We start from the raw sequence: 22,255 nt of genomic DNA on the forward strand, positions 1-22,255 counted from the left end.
TTAGCATGAAGCTGCAATGTTGAGCCTCCCAAGTAATATGGATTCCTCTTTTCAATCACACAAGTTTTTTCAACAACAACTAATCATATCTTATTATTGTCTTGGACTTGTGGAAATATAAGAAATAATTAATTTTCCTGTCACGTCATATCTGTGCAATGTGATCTAATTGAGTAAGTTTTAGTCGTTACATCACATAGGGTCAAAATACCAAAACCATGTGAGAGCTGCATGCAATAGTTGTTTAGACAGGTTTTGACATGTTTAGTAACATGTGGCTCCCTTACATTTATTGTAATGTATGTTCAGCAACGTTTGCCACTACAAATTTGCCTTTCTTTATTATGTGTTTTCTTGACTTGACCTAAGAGTCATGCTTGCCTTTGATGTCTGTGAGTTTTAGCATAGTATCGTGTTGCAATGGTGATTTAATTTAACATGTAATCGGATGTACTTACATAGCTGCCTATCTCGCTCTCCTGGACAATGTTGCTCTCCTTACACATTTCTGAAACACTTCCTTAAGAAGTTTTGCAATTGTTTCTTTAAAGTCTTTCCATGTGGAGCTGTTAACATAGTTTAATCTTTATGACTGGCCCTCTTGTGATTAAGTGGCCACATGAGATTCCTGCACAGGTTTGTATTTTGTATTTTGTTCAGTGGGACCACATGGAATGATAGCTGGACTCTTTTGCCTGCCAACCCCAAATTCTCCCAGCTGTGAAGCCTTTTGAAACTCCATGAGAAAGTGCTTTGTTTTGTTAACAGACATGTGGATTCATGCATGTAACATCACTGAGACCGCATCCCAGGGGCAGCTGGCATGAGGCATGGCTGATAGCTTGATCACAGATGGCACAGAATGCAGGTTTGTGGGGTGTCTGTGTGACTCCCAACAGAGCCTGGGTTTGTTAAGAACTGCTTACCTGACCTGCCAGGTGCCCTGGAAAGGCTGGAACTCCATCCTCCCTGTGATGACACACTGTACGTAGGGCAAGATACGCGTCCATGCACACTTCTTCAGATTGCACAATGGATCACATGGCTTGAAGTCAACATGGTAATGGGAATATGGCTTCTGCACATGTGGAGAGATACTGGATGCTAAAGCTTTTGCAACAGATGGGCCTTTCTCATGCAAGAAAGAGGTACCAGGAATTTCAGCAGTTCAAGATTAGCTGTAATGGGTGTATCACCTAACTCCATGCTTCCTCTTCCTCATCAGCTTGCAAGTGAGATGAAAAATGCTCACAGTGCCTGGCAGTGTTTCCTTGGTTGGGTACACCTTCCTTAAGGATCTCCGTTTGCCATAGTTCATGTTTTCTCACCAGGGCTATTATACTGATGGCAGCAACCTGCTCCAGGTTATGGAGGAGAAGGTAGCCATGTCTTTTAGGGAAGAATCTCCTGGTTGCTTCTGTCTCCCTCTGTTAATCAGGAGGGAGAGACTTAATTCTCTTGCAGTACTGCATCAGATGTGGGCTCTGGTCTAACAGTACACTGTCCTATCATCTTCTGTAACACAGGAAATGACAGAAAAGTTTGGAATTTAATCATACCAAAATGTGAGCCATTGCCATGTTGAGAAAAGCAGGCTCCTTGTGTCTGCTGAAATCTTCTGGCTATGCCACTCTTGGCTGAAAAGACCATGCACTCAGAAAACATGTCATGCTTGCCTTTACACTGAGGAAGCAAAAGACATCCTCCTTATCAATGGGGAAGGCTTTGAAGAACTGTCAGAGTCAGTGCCAAACCTGTCACCTGCATTGGCGTCTCCTGATCTTGCCTGGACTCTCAAATAGCAGTCCTCATGAGAAACCACATTTCTCTATATATAAGCAGCAAATGCACTCTGGTGACCAACAGTTTTATGCATGTTGGATTATTGGATTGCAATTTATCCCTTGGAGCTAACTGCAATGGACACTGAAAATTTAAAGTTGATGATAGCACATCATGTCCCATAAGTTAGACACGAAAAGGAAACTCAAAGGCATACCCCCCCAGCACTTGCTGATTTTATTAAGACACAAAATACCACTAACTTACTACAGCTGAAAAGGTTTAGAAGCCAGTTATTTCAGAATAAGTTTCTTTAGCATTCTTCTAGTGTTCGATGGGAGACTAGGGTGATGTGGGTAAGAATGAGCATCCTACGCAGTGCATGCCTTACTAAAGAAAGACTAATTTAAGAACTTTTTATATATGCTCAGTAATAAAAATGTATTGCGCTTACATACATGCACATGTCTCCTACAAGTCAGATCTATCAGAAGATAGGTTATGTGCTATGTCAGAATAGCCAGACCAAACAAATTTGCAAATCTGAGCTACTGTCAGTATTTCTCCAGGACATTAAGTACTTTTTGGACTGTTTCTAAAATATTTTCTCAATTTCCTTTTTTTCTGAGTGGGTAAGGTTAGTGTATTTGTAACACATATCTATATGTCATATTTGTCATGGAGAGGAGCATATAGAGCCCTCTTAAAAGCAATATAATACTCCTGGTGGGCAGAAACACCCCTTTTTCTGCTGATCTAGCGTTATTGTCCAGATTTTCTTGAGCCATTTAATTTTTTTTTTTTGTCCCAATGTGGTCATATTTGAACTATAGATAAATATATATATGCACCTTCCTCGTTATAGCCATTATATTTATCTTATTAAAATATATTAAAAATATTAAAATAAAGAGCATATGGGTCTTCAGCAGCAATTATGTGGACCAAGCAAAGTTGTACAGCCATTGTCATGTTAAAGCCTGATTCTTGTGAATGATATCTGATGTTGCTGCCATGGAGATTGTTATGATCTCCTGATTTCTGACATGGACACCTTTGCTTTTATTCAGATGGGCCACCATGTATCGCTACTTCTAATATGCCTGAAACATCCTACTGCTACAAGCTATATTAGCTGCATCTTCCTGTATCCCTGAGGAGTAAAATATGACTGTTTCTAGTGAAGATACTAATCAGGAGTAAACCAAAAGCTTCCACAGATCACAGCCTGGGGTTTCACAGAAAATGCAACTTCATATTTCTCTCTTAATATATCTGGGCATGAGCTACCACTGCACAGCCTGTGCTTTATGAACAGCAGTGCCAAGTCAGGCTGTGGTCACAGGGGTCTTAGGTGATCCTGAACTGGAATACGGCAGGAAGTTTGTACTGGTACTTGCAGCATTGCACTTTGCATTCTGTGCCACCCAGATATCATAAAACTTCTTCTTTGTTATTTGAATGAATCCACAAGAGGATTTTTCATTTTTATGCTAATAGAGCTTTTGCCCAAAGTTGTTTTGCAGCTTCATATTGTGACAGGGTGAATCACATGTTCACAACGCAACTGAGTTCCTCAATGTCAGGTTCCTTCAGCATCAGGAACTTCGGAAACAAGTGATTAAAGGGGATATACTGATTACTCAGGGTGGGATTCACCTCATCTGCCTTCAGCCATTCGGAAGTTAGGTGTCAAGTATGACCTGGACATTTAGGCCTCTCCAGAAGAATCCAATATAGAAGGGCTTAGTCACCATCTGCAGTTGCCATGCTTGCTTTTTCCTCTGTTCCATACGTAGGGCACACAGGCAACCTGTTTCAACCAGAAGTCTAACTTTTAGATTACTTAATCTAGGTGAGATCAAGTGAAAAAGTTATGTTTGCCTCAAAAGGAACAGTGCTTCATAGCAAAAAGCAATTTGAACTTTGAACTAATTTAGGAAATTCAATTCCAGTTCCAGCTTTGAGTCAAAGGTACCTTTGGCTGCCTCTGACTTGAGCTTAAAGAGCAGGTATTTCATATCGGGAAAGCTTGAGTCAGGAAAGAATGAGTCGTTAGACAACAATCAACTCTTAGTCACCTTCCTAAGGGATGCTGGAGGCTTCTTCCTGCACCTCATTTCCTTTTGTCTCAAAGCCAAAGGTGCGATATGACACACGTAAATGAAAACTGGCTCTCATGCAAAAAACTCACACCCATTATCTTCCATATATTGCAGAAACAAGACCTGGAGCTGATGACCTTTATGGGGCACAATTACAAAGAAATTGTGGCTAACATTATCATTCTTCTCTTGTGGTACTCTACCTCTCGTAGGCACTTCAATCAAGGTTACAGATAGGCTGTAGCAGAAGAAATAAAAAATGTGTGTGCTTTTGTGTGTACAGTTACTTTTCTCTAAACGGTTTCTGGTCACCGTTTTAACAGAGAGAAAAAAGAGGGGGAAAAAAAAAAAAGCAGATTCTAAAAATCTTTTTACAAAAGCACAATTGCTCAATTTAAGCAACACATTGGCCAAAGTGTGACACAGGCTTATGACTATCCTTTGCTCATTGCTGCAGTTTAGCTAATTTTAATTTCAATTTCAATTAAGCGGTTCCTGTTCCATCAAAAAGTTTCAATACAAGGAACGTGAGAAAGTAAGTTCACAGCAAACATTTCCCTTACACTATGTGAAAAAATAAATATGTTTATGTAATTAAAAAAAAAATCAGCAAATATAAGCGTAAAATTAAATCTAAGAAATCAAACTTTTGCAAGGATGGAATACTACAGGTAAGATGACCAAACTGTCTTAACTTATTATCCTGGTAACACCAGCTTTTCATATTGATTCCTCTGCGCATATAAGAAAAGTATGTAATGAGATTGCTGGAAGTGATTTGGTTTGTGTCTGGTTTCTATACAACACACATTGTCACAGTCAGAGTGGTTGTGATTTCATACTTATGCAGGACTCTAATAGGAAGCATCATGCTTTGTCATCTTATTAATCTCAAGTCCTTTCATAAGCACTACTTTTCATCATTTGGGAGGACTTTCAGTACAAATGTATGTATGCCTCATAAGGCTTGCATAATGGATTAGAAAATGTAATCACTGAGCTTGCTAGACGTGTGCTGAGTATATGTAGATCCTCATTAGATGAAAAAGAAATCATAAAATGTACAGGATTAGTCCATTAAATTCCAATAATCTGCTAGTAATGTCTAGCCAACTGGTGATTTGAATAAAATTGCTCAGAAATCCGAATGTTTTTTGCATCAGAAAGTTACAGTTCTGAACTGGGGAAAGGAAAATTCAAGAATTAAAATCTCCTAAACTGAAATTATTTTAGTTTGTTGAAATGTTTCATGATTTTTCAAGGTGAAATGTTTGATTCTCATGTAAATATGTTAACAAGCATAAAGTATTAAATGTAAAGCCCAGAAATAAGTAAAGCATTTCAAATGGAGAAGTAAAACATTGTGTTTTAGGGAGCACAGAAATGTTGTTTACCAAATTTCTCCCTTCTTTCATTTATTTTGAAGTAGAACGCTGCAATAAAAACAAACAGGTATGTACAAATCATGATGCAATGGCACTTTTCAGGGAAAAATATTCCTTCAGAAGAATTCTTAGTATTTTCGTACATAAACATCTTCCTCCTAAGGATCATCTCCATTGTTGTTTTTTAAATTTTTTTATTATGGAGGCAATAGTGTGTGGAATTCAGGGTCTTTGCATGGAGACAATAAGTAAATATGTCGATTAGGCTGTTATTTTCATCACTTTTAGATTCTCACTGAAAGAGTACCTCTCACAGACGATCTCTATCAGATCATTAATCAGGTTATTGTTGTTATTACACCTCTACAAGACCCCAGGTGGGAATGCTTCAGTCCCTCAGCACACTCTGCTCAGGCACAAAACCTGCAGATATGGAGGTTCACATCTTGCAGCAGACATGCTCTTTGGACAAGTAATGTGGGTGGGAAATTTTCCTGTTTCAGAAATCATGGAAGGGTGGAGCTCTGACTCAATGTAATAAAACACCTGCTCAGCAACTTCTGACACTCTTCAAAGCTGTAAATATGTTTCAGGAGTCACAGGCAACTGTGGAGCCTAAGACTCAGGTGCCATTCACAGCACCTGCTTTTAATGCAGCAGCGATCCCAATGGCATCAACCTCTGCCTTCCCTCAGGTAAGTGGAAAACAGAACAAGCCTGGCAGGCATCTCTGCCTGTTTGATTCAGATTTGCCCCCAGACTATAGACAGGTGAAGTCCACTCTTACCTACGGGACATAAATCTCCAAGAAAACAAGATTGTCCTTCCTTGGCTCTTTGCAGCTATAAGGACCTGGAGTCAATATATTTCCATATAGCACAGAAACAGTTGCCACTTTCCTGACATGTTCGTTTTGTCCACCACAACGAGGAGGTGTGAATTGCCGATTCCATATTGCAATTCCACATTAAGGACTTGAGATAAGTAAAAAAATTGGTCTTTACTCTCTTTTTCATCCTTTGTTCTGCTTCTCTTAACAGCATTCAAGCAGCAAATCAAGCAACTTGGCAAATGAAGAAAGAAAATGGATGATGCACTACGTAGCCCCAAGTGACACTGATGCTAAGGTACCAACTTCAGCAAACTAAAAATAGGTGGGACTAAACTGAGGTTTTTTTGAGAAGGGTAGGATTTTTTTTTTTCCAAATTTTGTACTTAAAGATTCACATGCTTATTTAGAAATAGGAACATTTCATGAAAGAAAATGCATGCTATTTTTTTTAAATTACAATCTTTTATTTATATGAAGTGTGTTATTTTCATGGTTGTAGTCCTTAGAGAAATTCCTCAGATAAAATGTTCTCATTTTACAGTTAAAATGGAGCTCACTTTGGCCTTCTTTTAATGGTATCTATTTCTATTGACTTTAATGGAGTTTTAGCCCAGCATGAATGGAGAACATTGCCAGTGTTGGAAAGTTAGAGCATGGGTTTTGGCAATCCTTTGGGTTATGGTCAATGATGCCAGTTTCCAGAAAAAATGTCCACTCTGTTCATTGTGCAGCTCATCACAACAAAAGAAGCACTCTAGCCACCTGTTCAGGGCCTGTGACAGAGACATGTTTGCATCAAATGTGCACTAGCTGCATCAGTGATGATTTTTATCTCCACTCTCGGTTACATCGCAGCTGCCTACACTTCGTGTCAAGCTGCCTCAAAATAAAACTGGGTGGCTCCAAATAAAAAGCAAACTTACTTTTGGTGACGTCTTAAATGGTATATGATTTGAATATCTATAGCTCACAGGAAAGCTGTATTTTTAATTTCTTGTTTGTGCAACCAGACTTCCAAATCGATAGAAAACTACAAACATTGTTTTTCTTTGTATGTCACAACCTTATCAAACTGATCTCTTGTTAGTAGCAGTCTGGCAGCTCCTACAGATGGAAATTAGTGTACAAAAAGGGTGACAAACCCTCAGTGGGGCGCAAAACCTGATATTCATGGCTAAGTAGCATAACCAAAACTGACATGGTGTTTAGGACTTCATAATTTGCTGTGTGTGTGCACGCTAAAGTTCAGCAATGGAATGGAATTTCCTAAAGCAGGAAAAGCAACTATTGGGGAGTGAAATGATCCAATCTTCATAGTATTTTTGTAATGATTTATGGTATTTATACTGAAGTGGTGTTTTGGTTTAGAATATCCATGGCTAAAAGCTTTCAACCCTTTATTACTACTGAGGTAGTTACATGTATATAAAGGCTGTTGGAATCCAGCACATGTTTTTGAATGTATGTAATGTAAAAAAAAGGTCCTGTGGCCATAAACCCCTGCATATAGGGGCTATGGGACCCTTTCCACAGCTTTAATTCATTGTTCTTGTCATAATTTCTCCTTATCAAATGAACCTCCAAAAGTTTTGTTTGCTTTCTGCAGGTGTTAAACAGCCAAAAGATTCTCAGACACTTTTTGTTTGCCTCCTGGCTTTTGAATATGTCTTCTCTCCTCTGTAATAAAGCTTGGCAGAAAACTGGTATTAAAGGCACAGACTTGCGCAAGCCAACCAGTTTCTGCTGCTTACCGCCATTGGGTTTCCTGGGAAGCTTTCGGTAATTCCCTTGATTTTTGCAAGCCACGGCTTGCCATCAGCAACATGAGGATACTCATTAGTAGAGAGGTGCTAGAAGGGTAACATGCTATGAAGCAGATCTTGAGTCCCAGAACAAGTAAACAGGTGCAAAGCTTTACTTAACGCTAACGCTCAAGTACTTACCCGACTACTTGCTTCAGTTTGAGAGGACTTTGTGTAGCTGTTTGATAAACTGAATAGTTACTAGATTGGTTTAGAAAAACATGCCCGGGGGCTGTGAATGGAATTTAGCTGTGTTCCCTGCCTACAGTGCAAAGCCAAATATGCCCCACTGCTAAATTTTCAGGAAAATGTAACAACCTTGTGAAACCTCCTTCATATTTTAAAATGGATAAGAGCATCACGAGAGCATCGCTTCAGCCGTTTCATGAAGTCCCAAGTTGACAGTTTGCCTTCTAACATCTTACACATGAGTACAGGAAAGACAAAACATACTAAAGAAAGATTATAAATAATTGTAAGGAAGACCTTAATTACAGTAAATGTAGAAGACGTATCACTGGATGTTATTTGTTAGTGCATTGTCTTATACAGAATAATGTGTTATCTCCAAAGATTAAAAAAAAAAAAAATTTCCTTGGCAAATTACCAGCTTCAAAAACTCATTGTTGGCTCATGACCTGAATGCACTGAAAAATACAGTAATGCGAAGAGCAAGAAACTAGGAAGCATAATCTTATCTCAAGAATGGTAGTATTAGCATAGTGTGGGGAGGCCCACCAAAGTACTCCGCTGGATGTAAAGTCAGAAACCAGAGGAAAACTTGGAGAATTTTATCTGCATCACTTACACAAAACAAACTGATTAAAGTGGTGCACATCACTTTGCATTGTCACAAAACTAGAAAATGCCATGACATTAGCAAAGGCCCTGTAAACTTTCTCTCTTAAAAAAAAGTATCTGTGATTGATGCAGGTCATGCAAGGTCACCTTTGTGGGGGTAACAATGAGCCTGTAAGGAAGGTTGCTCAGTGTGACAATCACTCTGTCATTGCAGGGATAAGTTCAGAGAGATTTGTCTTTGTTAGAAGAGACCGCAGAGGGTTTGCTCATCTGTGTAGTGTGGATTTTTCAAATTTTGGCAATACTTTATTGTAGGTATCAGGAATTGCTCCTGGCTTAATACAGAATGCAAATTTTGTGCTGAAAATGGCTGGTTTTGATAATTAGTCTCTCATGGATAGTTGATTATATTACCCAGCTCCCTCAACTAGTCATTTTTTAATGTAACACAAATTATAACCATCAGCATCAATACACTTGATTTTTTTTTTAGTGTATTCCTGTCATTCAACATATTGTTGCAAATAAATGATGACTAGAGAGCAGAGATGATTAGTTGAATGACTTCCATTTATGGCGCCAGGGACTTGAGCTTTAGTTGTAAGATGTTATTTTGCTTTTTGAATTTTCTGGAGTAGTTTTCATGTCTGGCAGTTGGCCATCAGAAAAGTACTCTATTAAGTATTTTTTCATTAACTGCCTTCTCTAAGGAGGATAAGTTTTCTTTTCATTTGTCTCGGAGATTCGCTTTGTAGTTAAGAGTTCACTTAACACTTAGCAGTTCTCTTCAAAGGCATTGGTGTCTCAAATTATGATGATCACTGAATATTGTTTTTCCTTTTATCCCTTAAGGTGGGGACAAAAATGTTTCCTAGAGCAGACTGTTTTTTTTTCTGAAGGACTCTGATTCGGGTGATAAGGCCATCTGAGTGTTATATTGAGAGAGAGTGAGAGGGATTCAGAGTACACATTGGTTCTGAGTTCTGTGAAAACCCTTTTCTAACTGGTAAAATTGTTGAGAATATAAACTAGTGTTTGCACTATTCCTTCAAATTTTAAGTAATAATTGTCCTCGGGGGCAGGGATTTTGCTACTAAGCCATGCCGACCCAATGAATAAACCCAGAGAGCTAGGCTCAGGCTGAGGGAAGCTCAGCCGTTACTTGCCTGGCTGCATGTTCTCTGCCACCAAACACATTTGCTGAATGCATCTCTCAGGTTCACAACATAGCTCTGTCCTCTGTTGTTAATTCAAGTCTCTTTATCCACCCTCTCTCTGGTGGTCTTTGTTCCATGGCTGAATGCTGCTTTTGCTCTGGCTGACACAGCCTGTATCTTGATGTTTCACAGGACTCAGATTTCTCAGGCAATATGGTGAAATTTTCTCCTGGTAGGCAGAGTTTAAATGCACAGTCCACTGGTTTTCCTCTTTCACAACCCCTACTCAGAGCCCTTCTCCTGGAGGTGAGAAATAATTTTTGCGTATTACTCAATCAAATTTCTATTATGGCTGATTGGGTGCTCTGCCTTAGTGTTCCCTTGCCAAACTCTTCAAATTTAAATAAACTCCTGCTCTTTGCACCAAGCCATCTTCCTGTGACACCAAATATCTCCACCCACTTTCTCACCACGATTCCACAAGAAACTAGGTGCTTGACGCCCTGCGTAATTTTTGACGCTATCTAATCTGTGTAATGTCTTACTGTTCTTCACGGAAACACTTTATATGTTCTATTGATTCATTTTGGTTTTCCTTCCTAATATAGCCTTCCTATATGATGTCTCTTATCAGTTTGTCTACATTTGCATGCAAAGTATGAGGTTCTTGTGATACATTCCTCACTTAACCTCTATTCTTGTCTGCTGCAGTGGTGCTCAGGAACAAGTGTGCAATCTGGTGCTTGGTGTAAACATGTCTTCACAGAAATCACCCTTGTTTCTGTCATTCCACTTTGCAAAAAGTCATGGTAGTTCATACATGTCTCTGGCAATCTTTAAAAACACATATTCCAAATGCTGGCTGAAGGACCGATGCCATTAAAGAAGGCTAAGAGAGAAACATCACTAAATGCAAATCCTTTAACTCTTTCTCTTATTTCTCCTTAAATACGTCTGCTGAAGTTTTTATGTATTTCTCTAAGTTGAGTATTTTTTTTCAGAAAGGTATAGAAACCTAACAATAATGGTTGAAACAACAGTGTGGAAATAGCCCAGATTCTGATAATTCTGAGATTTACACCCCCTGTTTGGAACAAACAGCCATATAAAATATCCTATGCCCTACCTACAACTTCAGGCAACAGTGATCAATTTCCTATTTAGTTTTGGAACACACCCACACAGAAGCCAAGTTCTTCTGATTCTTGCAGGCTAATAAAGAGAATGCATTTATTCAGCACTTAGTAGCCCTCTTGTTGTTTTTGGTATTCCACTTCTGCAGCTCACAGCAGAAAGTATTAGTATTTTAATTCGTCAATTTATTGAAAACATTTTGACATTATGATTCCTGGTTATAAGCTTGAGCTCATAGGCAAAGATTTAAGGTTCTTTTAGGCACTGGTTAACTTTTATTTAATATGCCTTTAAATTACCCAGCATTTTCTCAAAAATTTATTCTTGCCATTTTGTTGGATAACTTCATAGCTTGAGAATTACTGCAATTTTTTGCAAATTCCTTTTGTGACCTTCATATCTTTCATCCTTATAGAGATGGAAATTATTTGGGAGGTTAAGCTAAATTGTGTCATGATTAATTCCATGTGCTCCAATGCTTTACACACTTCAGCTGATGTACTGTCTTGTCTCACTGATTTCTTATACTCTGATCTTTTTAGCAGTCTTTGATTTTTGTCACGGTAGCACCTGTGAATGTGCTTACTCTTACTTCACTCTAGAGTTTCTCCCTGTTATTTTAACTGAAGTTTCTCAGAAAATAGATAGCATCTCCTAATTATTTCATCATGTTCCACCAGCACTTCTCCATTTTCACTTCAGATAATATTTGAAAACTTTCGTCATTAGCTTTCATGACAGCTTTTTACTTTGGCCACCTTGTGTCGTTTCATGAGGTGACTTTACTAAGAACTACTGATCTATTTGCCTTTTGCTATTTTCTCAACTCCTTGAATATCAGTGACTACCATCAGGCCTCCACATCACTGAAGTGGCCACCCGTTGCTTGACCCCCATATTTACCGTGCCTTCAGTATTATTTGGCTGAATACCCTTCTGCAAATCAACAAATGTCATCATAATTAGTTTGGTCATTTTATAACTTCCACAGATCCTTGCTATTAGAACTGCAACCTAACACTTCCCTGTTCCCAAATCCTCCTAATTTTAATGCTATAACATTTTGGTTTTATTGATGCTTTACGCAGAAGTCCTTAAAAAAAAATATTATTTTTCCATAACCTGATACTCTCAAGGTCACTTTTTAATATATATCTTACACTATTTGTATCTTCCTCCTTTATTGGACATAGCAAATTCAGACTCTGCTAATAACATCTTTGCATGCAGAAAACTCTCAGGATTTGACAGAATTTGAAAGACCATTTTTCTTTCCTGTGCAGACCCTCGTTCTCTGGCATTCACTGCAGTATTACTGTGTTACCCCAACTATCTAATGAGACCTGGTCCTATACATACATCAACTTGGGAATTTATTACTCAATATAGTCTGAGATTCCAGAAATTCCTCCTTTTCTTCTGCTTCTGTTCGTAAACTATGATACAGGTAGCCACCCCCTGTGCTGATGCAAACTTTTCATCCAGTCTGTTTTGTACAACCATGGTGCAGCTCTCTTTCCTTTCTATAAACCTCATCTATTTTAACAAATTTTCCACAACTGTTTCCACAGTCAGAGAATCCAGACAGCCATCTGTGCTGCAGTCATAATAAGCTTTGTCCATTTTCTGCCTCTTTCTGCTGATACCATAGTTGCTCTAGCTGCTGCTGATGGACATGGTGGACCTGTTCTCTGGAGATGTAAAATCTCTAAAGCACATGTGATTGGCATAACTTTTACAGATCCAGTTGGGGGACCTGGCGTCTTCAACAAGGAATTAGAGATAGCTTTCTTTGAGATGTATTGTAGTCAAAACTGTGTACTTTTTTAATACTACTCCATGTCTATCAATCAGACCACCACATTCGGTAAGAAAAATTTCTGTTCCCACAAAGCAAGCTAGACGCATTTGTCTGATGCTGTGTATTGCTCTGGTGGCCTGAGTGCTAATACTAACCCTTAGACACCTCTCCATTATTAATTTTTTTTTGACCCAAATTGGAGCATTTCTGATTTGTGATTCAATTAATTTTGTGTCATTGTATTGGATGCTGATGACTGCACATATAATTTAATGTAATTGGTTAACTGAACTTTCTCATCTTATTTGTCTCCACTTTCCTATTCATCGTCTCCTTCCACACTTTCAGTTTGTATGCTTATATGACTGCAGCTTTTAGGGGCAGATGAAGTTCGTGGAGAAAGTACACTTTGTTGCCTCTTGTACTTTTGCTGTGATGCCAACTGGATGAGATGGCTTCATCAGAACCTGGGTTCCTTTCAGTGTTTAGTTGTCGTTACAACAAATACATGTATCCCAAACTTTAAAGCACATTTCCTTTGTTATTTTTTTCAGCAGGAGGAAATATCACCTTATTCCCTGCTCACTGTAAGAATCATAAAGTTGAGAAATGCTCATCAGGCAGATTTTTGTAAGTACCAGATTTTCTTACCGACATTTTACAGTTCTAAAATCACTAGATTAGTTCCTGCTTGTGCTAACAGCTGTACAAATGCAAAACACACAAATCATGGCAGCTAAGAAACAACAATCAAAGCAAATTTCTGCCACAGAATATGTATTTACAATTTCAGAAGTTTATTGTTGTTTGGGTTTGTGTTTGTCTTTGTTGTTGTCTTTTTTAAATTACTTTTTTAAGAATTCAGCAACAAATTAATGCCTGCTGGGGTACTGGCTGAATCTTTAAGACTTTAATCAGTCAGCAAAGCACAGACCAGCTGTTTATTTCAGAGGTGTGAAAATATCGTAACACCTGTTTTAATACCCAGGGCTTTGTATCCCATGTCTGTAACAAATACACAGAATACAGGGCTGAAATCTTTACATATCAGTCAATCTTAGTTCTTTGCTCTAAAGACCCCTGCCACGTCTCAGAAGTTCAGTGAGGTGTACATGTCCTGAGCAGCCACATTGTTATGGATGTTTCTGACTCTTGTCCCCCACTGAAAGATACATCTCAGAAACCATAGTACATGGTGTGTTATGGCTTAGATGCAAAGTGTTCTGAAAAAGTATAATATTTGTCCAGCCCTTACCTGGTACTCCACTTCCACAGAGGTTTTTCTCTGGAGAATTTTCTCTTGCCATTCCAACTTGTCCCTCATGATCTTGCCAGGTCAGTAATAACTACAGTTTTGTGTATCCATTTACCATACTGTTCTGTATCCTTTTGCTCTGCAATTTCTTTCCTTTTTGGGAGATTGTGCTGATGTTCAGCAACACCACAGCCTCTCCATTGCCCAACATTCCACGTAACATGTCATCTCACTCCCCTGTCTTTCCACTTTTTAATATTTTTAGTACAGCTAGAGGATCCATCAAAATGCAAAGTTGTTAACAATTGCTGTTTACGTGGAGCAAAAGTCAATTCTTTAGCTATGGTGCTCCAAAATGTGGTGCCTTTGGTGCAGTTACCAAAGCTGTCAGAGGACATGGCTGCACATTGCACGTCAAGGACTCTCAGATTGTCTTGATACACTCCCTGAAGTTAGAAACTTGGACAATATCCATGACAAGCACAACTTTTCTAAAGAAACAAGATGAGGTGCCCCATGCTGCCAGTAAACTAGCAGCACTGCTTCAGGTTACTTTGGCCTGAAAACCCTAAGAGATTTTGTTCCAGAAGACTACTTTGGACTAGACCCACATTTTCATGAGACAGCAAGTGATCTCACAGACTTTGAGGATACGTTTTTGCTTTCTCCAAGTGAGCAGTATTTGGCTTCCACTGGATAATTCAAAGACAGGAACATTTTCACCCCAGACGCTACCATTTGTTTATATCTTCATCTTCTGATGGAACAATAGTCTACAAAAAAAACTTCCCACCATATCTCTGTATTCCACTCACTTTGGCGTTTCAAGAACATGGATGTCACCATTGTTGATTTTCCAGTCAAATGGAGAAAAGTGTTTAGTTCACATGTTCTGTAATATTGGGTTGCAGAGAATAGAAAAAATATCATAGGATAGCAAAGAAGGTCAAATTAATTTGTTATTTTTCACAGCTACAAAACATTGCACATATGTCCAAGACCTCACCTTCATTCCTTTGAAGTGTTGATTTAAGTTTTTTTAGTATCACCTTTGATCTAGAAGGGAAACTGAATAACAGGATAAGAACCATGATTCACTGGCTTATGTAAAGGGATTGCACAAAATAAAACAATGCTGCGTTCTCAGAAAATAGTGTTACTGTTGTGACCTTGTCCTCCATCCTGAGGACAGTGTGATTTCAGAAGTCTTGCATAATGAGAAGCAGACATTTAGAATATTCCCATTATCAACAAAATGTACATCTCTGGAGTAGGAATCAAGATGTGTGGGCTCATTTTTTAGATCTGCCAACAGACTTGTTGTATAAGTTTAGGCAAGTGATCCGAACACACTGTGCCTCTTGCCCTAGCTATAAAAGATGGATAACAGAATATCTTTTCCCACACCTTTTCTGTCTCATGTCTGTTTAGATTACTTGCTCATTTTGAAAGAGGTTATCTCTTGTTTTGTGTAGGGGGATCCTAATTTAAGATGTGAGGTAAGTCCTAGAAACAGTGAGAATGCAAGAAGATATCTTGTAATTTTTAAGTGCTTGATTTTCCACTGATACTGAAAACTATTTGAACTATCAGAATAGTAAAAGAGCTACACATGCTAACGTGTGCTGACGAGAATTAGAAAATTATATTTACCTAGCCTTGTCTCTAATATGATCTTTTCCCCTGGAAAATTGATTATAAGCAGCTGATACAGGTGCTATCTAACTGCAAGATATCAATGGAAGACTAACAGTTTTTGTGATAGCATATTTCAAATTTCTCTGGATTTTCATCTTCCAAATATTAAATCCAGGAACCAGCCACCCTTCCCACCAAGTGCATGAGCTTCTATGAGTTGCTTTTTCTGCTCTCATGCTGGCTTCCCATCTTTCTAAGCATGCACAGTAATCTGCTTGCTCAAGTTTCTGTTCATCTGTTCATCTCCACTTGGCTAAAATGTGCTTCATTTCCCCGATTTTGTCTCAAGTGCAGTCACACCTGGTTCTTTGGCCATAAGAGTTTTCATATTTTTCCTTGACTTATTTGCCAAATCCTAGCTTCAGAGAATGCCACTTCCTATGTACTTCCACTGACATTCGTCACTATTGTGTGCACACAACTTGATCCTGGGTGGTTTTTAAACATGCACCTCAATATCCATGGGATGTGTGTTTTGCAAATCTGGGATGGAGCCCCAGCTTATTCTGAAATGTAATGTTACACCTTTGCCTGAAGACAAGATATGTTGGTGGAGCTTGGCAATGATTGCATATGTTTTCACACAAATAAAAAATTAAAACAAAAATATAGCACCCTGCTCCTCCTCAATGAATCAATTAGCCCTTTTCATATACCTACAGTTGCTTCACCACTTTGGTGGGCTCCACTGTACTTAAGTAATGTTGAACCCTGACATTTGCTTCATATTTCATGCAACTGGTTTCTGTCCTATCATGCAAATGGTCTTGGCATGCCTGAGCTGATCTGTTTTCACTGTATTCTTAACTGACCTTTATGCCAATTCATAATCACGGGTCAGACTCAAACACACATTTCTGGCACTCCCTCATCTCACTGCATACACTAGGGAGGTGGATGCCCAGATAAGATCATTTACACTCATTCTGCAGCCCTGCATGCACTGAGTATCATCACCAGGCTCCAGTGCTTGTAGGTAGTTAAACTGGGGAGGTGGTGACCATGCTAGAAAGGAGACAATTCTGATAAAGTTTATGGGACCTTTACAGTCTGGCTCCTGCTTTGCAGTGATATTCACCTGCTCGTTGTGAGACTGCAGACAGCCTTGGGTAAAAGAATGACTTTTTTTGGTCTTTGGTTGCTCATTTGCTCCTCCTCAGCTGGAGGTTAGTGCTACAGGCTTTTACAAAAGCTCATGTTTCCTGACTCTGTTAATGGTGTTACTTCTAGAGAATTCCTCGTGTGTAGGGGGAATATCTGGCCAAAGTGAGGTAGACGGGGAAAGGGTGGATTAGCTCCTTTCCTCGCTGCTAACACCCCTTCCAGTGACTTTTTTCCCCAAAAGTATGAGAAAGGAGCCAGGCAATGGAAGGAGGACCATGGTGGCATAGGCTCTCCAACACTTCACAGCCATTCTCCTTAAACAAATAGGTTATTGGGTGGCCACACAGAGCTGAACCAAGCTCCCAGCCTGGCCAATCTTTGCCATCATTAGTGCTTACTTGCTGGTTTATGGCAGCCCCTAAGGCCCACAGGTGGAGGTGACCTTACCCCACTCCCATGGAACAACAGAGCACCAGACAGGGAATTGCCTTGTGGCCCCATGAGTGGAAGCAGACCTGACCCAGGTCCTCAGGCAATGCCAGTTGCACAGACCTGCAGCGATGTGGCTCTTCCTGCTATGAATAAGTACAACATAAAAGAGTGAAACTGTCTTAGACTCAACTGGATCTTGAAGAAGACCTGAGTAAAGGTATCTCTGTGATGGTCTGCTCTCTGAAACCATAGCAGCCTATGTGGGTACCAGCTGATACATACCAAGAGCTGGCTTTTGCTGCTGGAGATTGTTTGGGCTCCTTAAAACAGCAGGAGTAAAGAGGTGGGTGTCAGGTCTGGCTTGACATACTCAGCCTCACTGGTGCTGGGTGTTCTCAACACTCAGCCTGGTCTGCAGAGGTCAATTTGAGCTGTGTGTCCCAGTAAGAAATTACCTGGAGTGAGTTTCAGGCTGATGGGTGATTTCTTCCTGGCAACAGAAATGTCTTCTCTGGGTGTTGTCCTGTCAGTTCAAGAGGCTGTGCGTAGGGTGGTCCCTGTGATGCAGCTGTCAGAACTGGGGTAAGACAAGGTGAAATCGAGGGGGGAGATTGAAATGTGACTGTGTTTATCAGGTATGTTTTCTAACTATAAAAATCAAGTGCATGTGGAAGCTTTCTCACCTGTGGAAGAAAACATGTTAGTCTTAGCTGGGATGTCAGAACTATCACCTTGCTCCCTTTACCCCTCTTTTTGTTTTTCGACCATCCTTTCATTTTTCATCATCGAATGAAGAGAGACCTTGTGTATTTCTAAAAGAGGAGCTCAGAGCCTTTTTCCTCTTCCAGCTTATGAAATTATTTTGTGGAATCTCTTCTTCTATCCATTCAGAATAAATGATTCAGTTCTGGGGTGAAACATCTGGAGACCTTGCAAATCAGAGTGGATCTCCAAAGATATCAGGGGTTATTTTTGCTATGGAAAATAAATGCAAGCAAGTTATGGAGAATACAACTAGTGCAGGTGATACTCACTGTCCTGCCCCAAGAATGCAAGCAATGCCATTGGCACAGGAGGTAGAGGTGGCTGAAGATGAGAAAGTGGTTGCAGTAGGTACTGTACTCACTGAGTCTGTCCTCCAGGGAGCAAATTCTACTTTGCCACTCAATTTAAATGGCTGGACAGGGTGGAGTGTTCATTCACATGGGACTGCCCATTCCTGGTAAAGCACATCACTGATTAAGCGTGATAGATCTACGAGCCTTTGTTATTTTCACAAGCAAGCTACAAAGAGTCATATTATGCTTACAGATGAGTGTTGCATCTGGATAATCTAGAGGACAGAGTTCAGTTCAAACCAGCACTCAGACAGACAGCAGTTGGAGGAAACTTCTTAATACCATTTGCATCATACTATGCTGGTAGGGGAAAATGTTCCCAGAGACCATGTCCAATGATTGAGAAATGAGGGTGGCTCTTCTCCTCCTTTAAGGTGAACTGTAGTAAACTCAGATTCAAAGGGAACCTGTCTGTGCAGATGGAGAGAAATTCTCTAGGAGAAAATTATTTCTTCTTTTGGGTGTTATGAAATGCAGTAACAAGACAGATGGGATTTTATAGTCCACATTCTATGTTCATATGAGACTAGTTTTTCTTATATGCTTTAGTTTTCAGTGCTGTAATTTTCTTCTTACTTGTTATGGAAATGAAGGATTTTAGCACGTGATGTTTCATTCAGGAACATGTCACAGGACTGTACTTTCACAGAGGAGCAAACCCCTGGCTGCGGTTCTCACCTTCTCAGTTCAGTCCTGATTTTTTAGCCCATGTGTAGCTTGAAGACACAGATGAGAAATAGTCCCTTGAGCACACAAACGCAATTGAATCAGAAGAAGGTAAAAATTGGGAAAGTATATCAGGGTCACTTAGTGCTGACTTCTAAACTGACTGTGAGTTCAGATGTCTTGGCATCCACATAGGGAAACATTGTGTCATCAGGGAATGAAGTTGCAACACACGCACTGAAGTAAGGGCCTGGCATGGCATGAAATTGCTAATGATGCCCAGCAACCTCATTAAAATTAGAGCATGAAGAAAATGCAAATACTATTTTTTGTATTAGCTCCCAGGTAGCAATGAATAAACAGGAAGATTTTCACTAGCTCTTTTGTACAGTTTTTCAGGGATACGAGGGGGCAAAAAAAGCTGGTTGGTCATTTCAAGTGCTCCGAGGTAATAGGGGTATAATAGTCTTCACAGTGTTCAGCAGACATCCAACTATCATGTTATTTTCTTATTTGTCCCACTGTTTGCCTCACAGCTTAGCTGGTGTTCAACTGAACTGCCATTCTATAGAAATACATAAGCTCAGTTAGAGTCACAGCATAGGGAATAGTTGATGCTCTCTGTACAATTCAAGGAAAATATAGAAAATCACAATAATCTTATGGGAAACAATAACCTTTTCCTATCAGTAGGAACTGTAGATGTGCCACATGTGGCCTAGTTTCCTTTCTCCACAGAAAGAGGATATGCTGCATCCTAGTAGTTCCACCTCAGCCCATCTTCAAGGTCAAATTTGCACTCAGTAGTCACTAACAATTATATGTAATTTGTCTGTGACCAACTAGCCTTGATATTGCAGAATCACACAGGGTGGCTGAGGTGTGACAGCACCTTTGGAGAGTGCCTAGTCCAGCTCCCTGCTCAAAGCAGGGTCAGCTACAGCAGGTTGCTCAGAACCATGTCCAGTGGGGTTTTGAACATCGCCAAGAACAGAGACTCCACAATCTACCTGGGCAACCAGATTCACCAGATCTACCTGGCCAGATTGACCACCCACATAGTAAAAAACCTTTCTCCTTATGTTTAAACGGTATTTCCTGTATTTTGGGTTGTGTCCATTGCCACTTACCTTTCACTGAGAAGAGTCTGACTCTGACTTCTTTAATTCCCTCTTTCCCCCACCCCAAATCAGGTATTTACATATATTGATAAGATCCCCCTGAGATTTCTCTGCTCAAGGCTGAAGAGTCCCAGCTCTCTCAGCCTCTCCTCATGTAGCAGATGCTCCAATCTTCTTTGTGGACTTTTGCTAGACTCATCCCAGTACATCCTTACCTCTCTTCTATCGGGGAACTGAGAAATGTGGTCTTGCCAGTGCTGAGCAAAGATGAGGAATCAGCCTCCACCTGCTGGCAACACTCCTCCTAATGCAGCCCAGGAGGCTGTTGGCCTATTTTACCACAAGGGCACATTGCTGACTCATGTTCAACCTGGTGTCCACCAAAACACACAGGTCCTTCCCTGTAGAGCTCCTTTTCAGCTGGTCAACCCCCAGTCTGTCCTGGTGCAGGGGCTTATTCCTCCTCATGTGCAGGACTTTGCATTTCCCTTGCTGAACTTCATGAAGCTCATGTTGGCTCAATTCTTCAGCCTGTCCAGGTCCCTCTGAATGGCAGTACAGACGTCTGGTGTGTCAACCACTCCACCCAGTTTTGTACCACCTGTAAACATGCTGGAGGTGCCCTCTGTCCCATCACCCACATTGTCAATAAAGATGTTAAATAGCATTGGGCCCAGTATCAGTCCCTAGAGTACTCTACGGGTGCCTGGCCTTCAGATTGACTTCGTGCTGCTGATCACAAGCCTTTGAGCCTTGCAGTTCAGCCAATTTTTAATTCACCTCACTGTCCATTTATCTAGTCTGTACTTCATCAGTTTGACAAGGAATTGTAAATAGCTTCTTTTAAGTATGTACAAAAGCAACACACATATGGAAAAATAATTTTAGAAAGCAGCCTCATGAAAATGCTTTGTCAAAGAAAACACTCCAGCAAATGAGTGAATTCCAGATCAAACAGTAATGAAAGACATTCATAAATGCTGTAGTTGTTCATTCATGCTTGACTCCAAGTTTTAGCACTGCCAGTTTTCTCAGTTCTATCACAAGGCTTGTTTTATATACTGTGTGGCTGAAAGCTTGATTTTTAAAAAGGAAATCTTGGTTTTCATTAAGAAGAATAAATGAAAAGAATTGGCCTCTGCAACTACAGCAAAAAGTGTGTAAGCTACAATGCACCCTACAATGGCCAGAAGCCGAAATGGAGAGAAATTATGTTTCAGATCAGTTTAACATTTCTTAAGTACATTCCATCTCAACCACTTTGGTGATTTTGGGGATGCTGGACTCATGTTTTTGGAAAACTCAAGACTGGCAGTGATAACTGCATTAATGAGAGGCAATGGCCTGAGGCCATGTTTGGTTCTTGGCTTTTGTACAGGCTTCTTATGTGCTCTTGAGAAACTCCATAGATCAGAGCCAGCAATACTACTGTCACAGCTGTGCCACAGCTTGACAGGCCATCAGACAGTACAGTGAGGGGAGATGTTGCAGTTATCAGACAGTTCAGTAATCAGAGCCCTCCCACACAGGGTAAATTGCATCTTACTCTGGTAATTGCCAAAGTCAATATATTACCCTGTCACTTCGATTATGTAAAAATCCGAGGCACTGAAATGTTGTCTGTGGAAATAATTTCCATTAGAAAGGCAACCTGCATCCTTCACGAGGGAAAATTCCTGGTAGTGTCAAGAAATTCCTTCAGATTCAGCATGAAGAGTTACCTGGGAATCTCCCTGCCCAACAGGCTTGATCCGCAGGGGATGTTCCAGTCAAAGGGCTTCTGGATTTCAGGCAATACCTTATATTTAGGCAAAACGTCCTAAAGGAATATATCTGATATCCTGAGCAAAGATACCAAGATTAACTTCTTTTTAACCTTGAGGAACCGACTCAAGACCTGTGCCATTCTTACAGGTAGTAGGTGTTTGTGTCTGTGCTCATGAGGTAGTGATCTCTATTGACTGCCATGGAACCAGATTTCTCCTCTTTTCCCACTGACGCCCATGTTTACACAACAGGATCTTCCAGTTCTTGTCCAAGGTCTGAGAATCTCTGGTGTTTT

General features: G+C 40.0%; 1 protein-coding gene across 5 annotated transcripts in view; it reads left to right on the forward strand.

Annotated features, from left to right (window-relative positions):
- The first annotated feature begins 5,819 nt into the window (after positions 1 to 5,819).
- The window catches only part of LOC102083415 (cytosolic phospholipase A2 epsilon), a 36,849-nt gene continuing 20,413 nt past the window's right edge, over positions 5,820 to 22,255 (forward strand). For 2 of the 5 annotated variants that reach the window (XR_010472992.1, XM_065064559.1), the window contains exons 1-3: positions 5,820 to 5,967; positions 6,313 to 6,399; positions 13,354 to 13,429. Coding sequence is in view for 4 of the 5 variants with exons in the window: in XM_065064559.1 (XP_064920631.1) it covers positions 5,857 to 5,967; positions 6,313 to 6,399; positions 13,354 to 13,429 (274 nt within the window). In the remaining variant the exon portion in view is untranslated. Of the gene's footprint in view, positions 5,968 to 6,312; positions 6,400 to 13,353; positions 13,430 to 22,255 lie in introns of those variants that run through there. The other 3 variants (XM_065064560.1, XM_065064561.1, XM_065064562.1) reach the window with 3 other exon arrangements.

This window comes from Columba livia, chromosome 5 (genome assembly GCF_036013475.1).
Source record: "Columba livia isolate bColLiv1 breed racing homer chromosome 5, bColLiv1.pat.W.v2, whole genome shotgun sequence".
In the NCBI taxonomy this organism is placed as follows: domain Eukaryota; kingdom Metazoa; phylum Chordata; class Aves; order Columbiformes; family Columbidae; genus Columba; species Columba livia.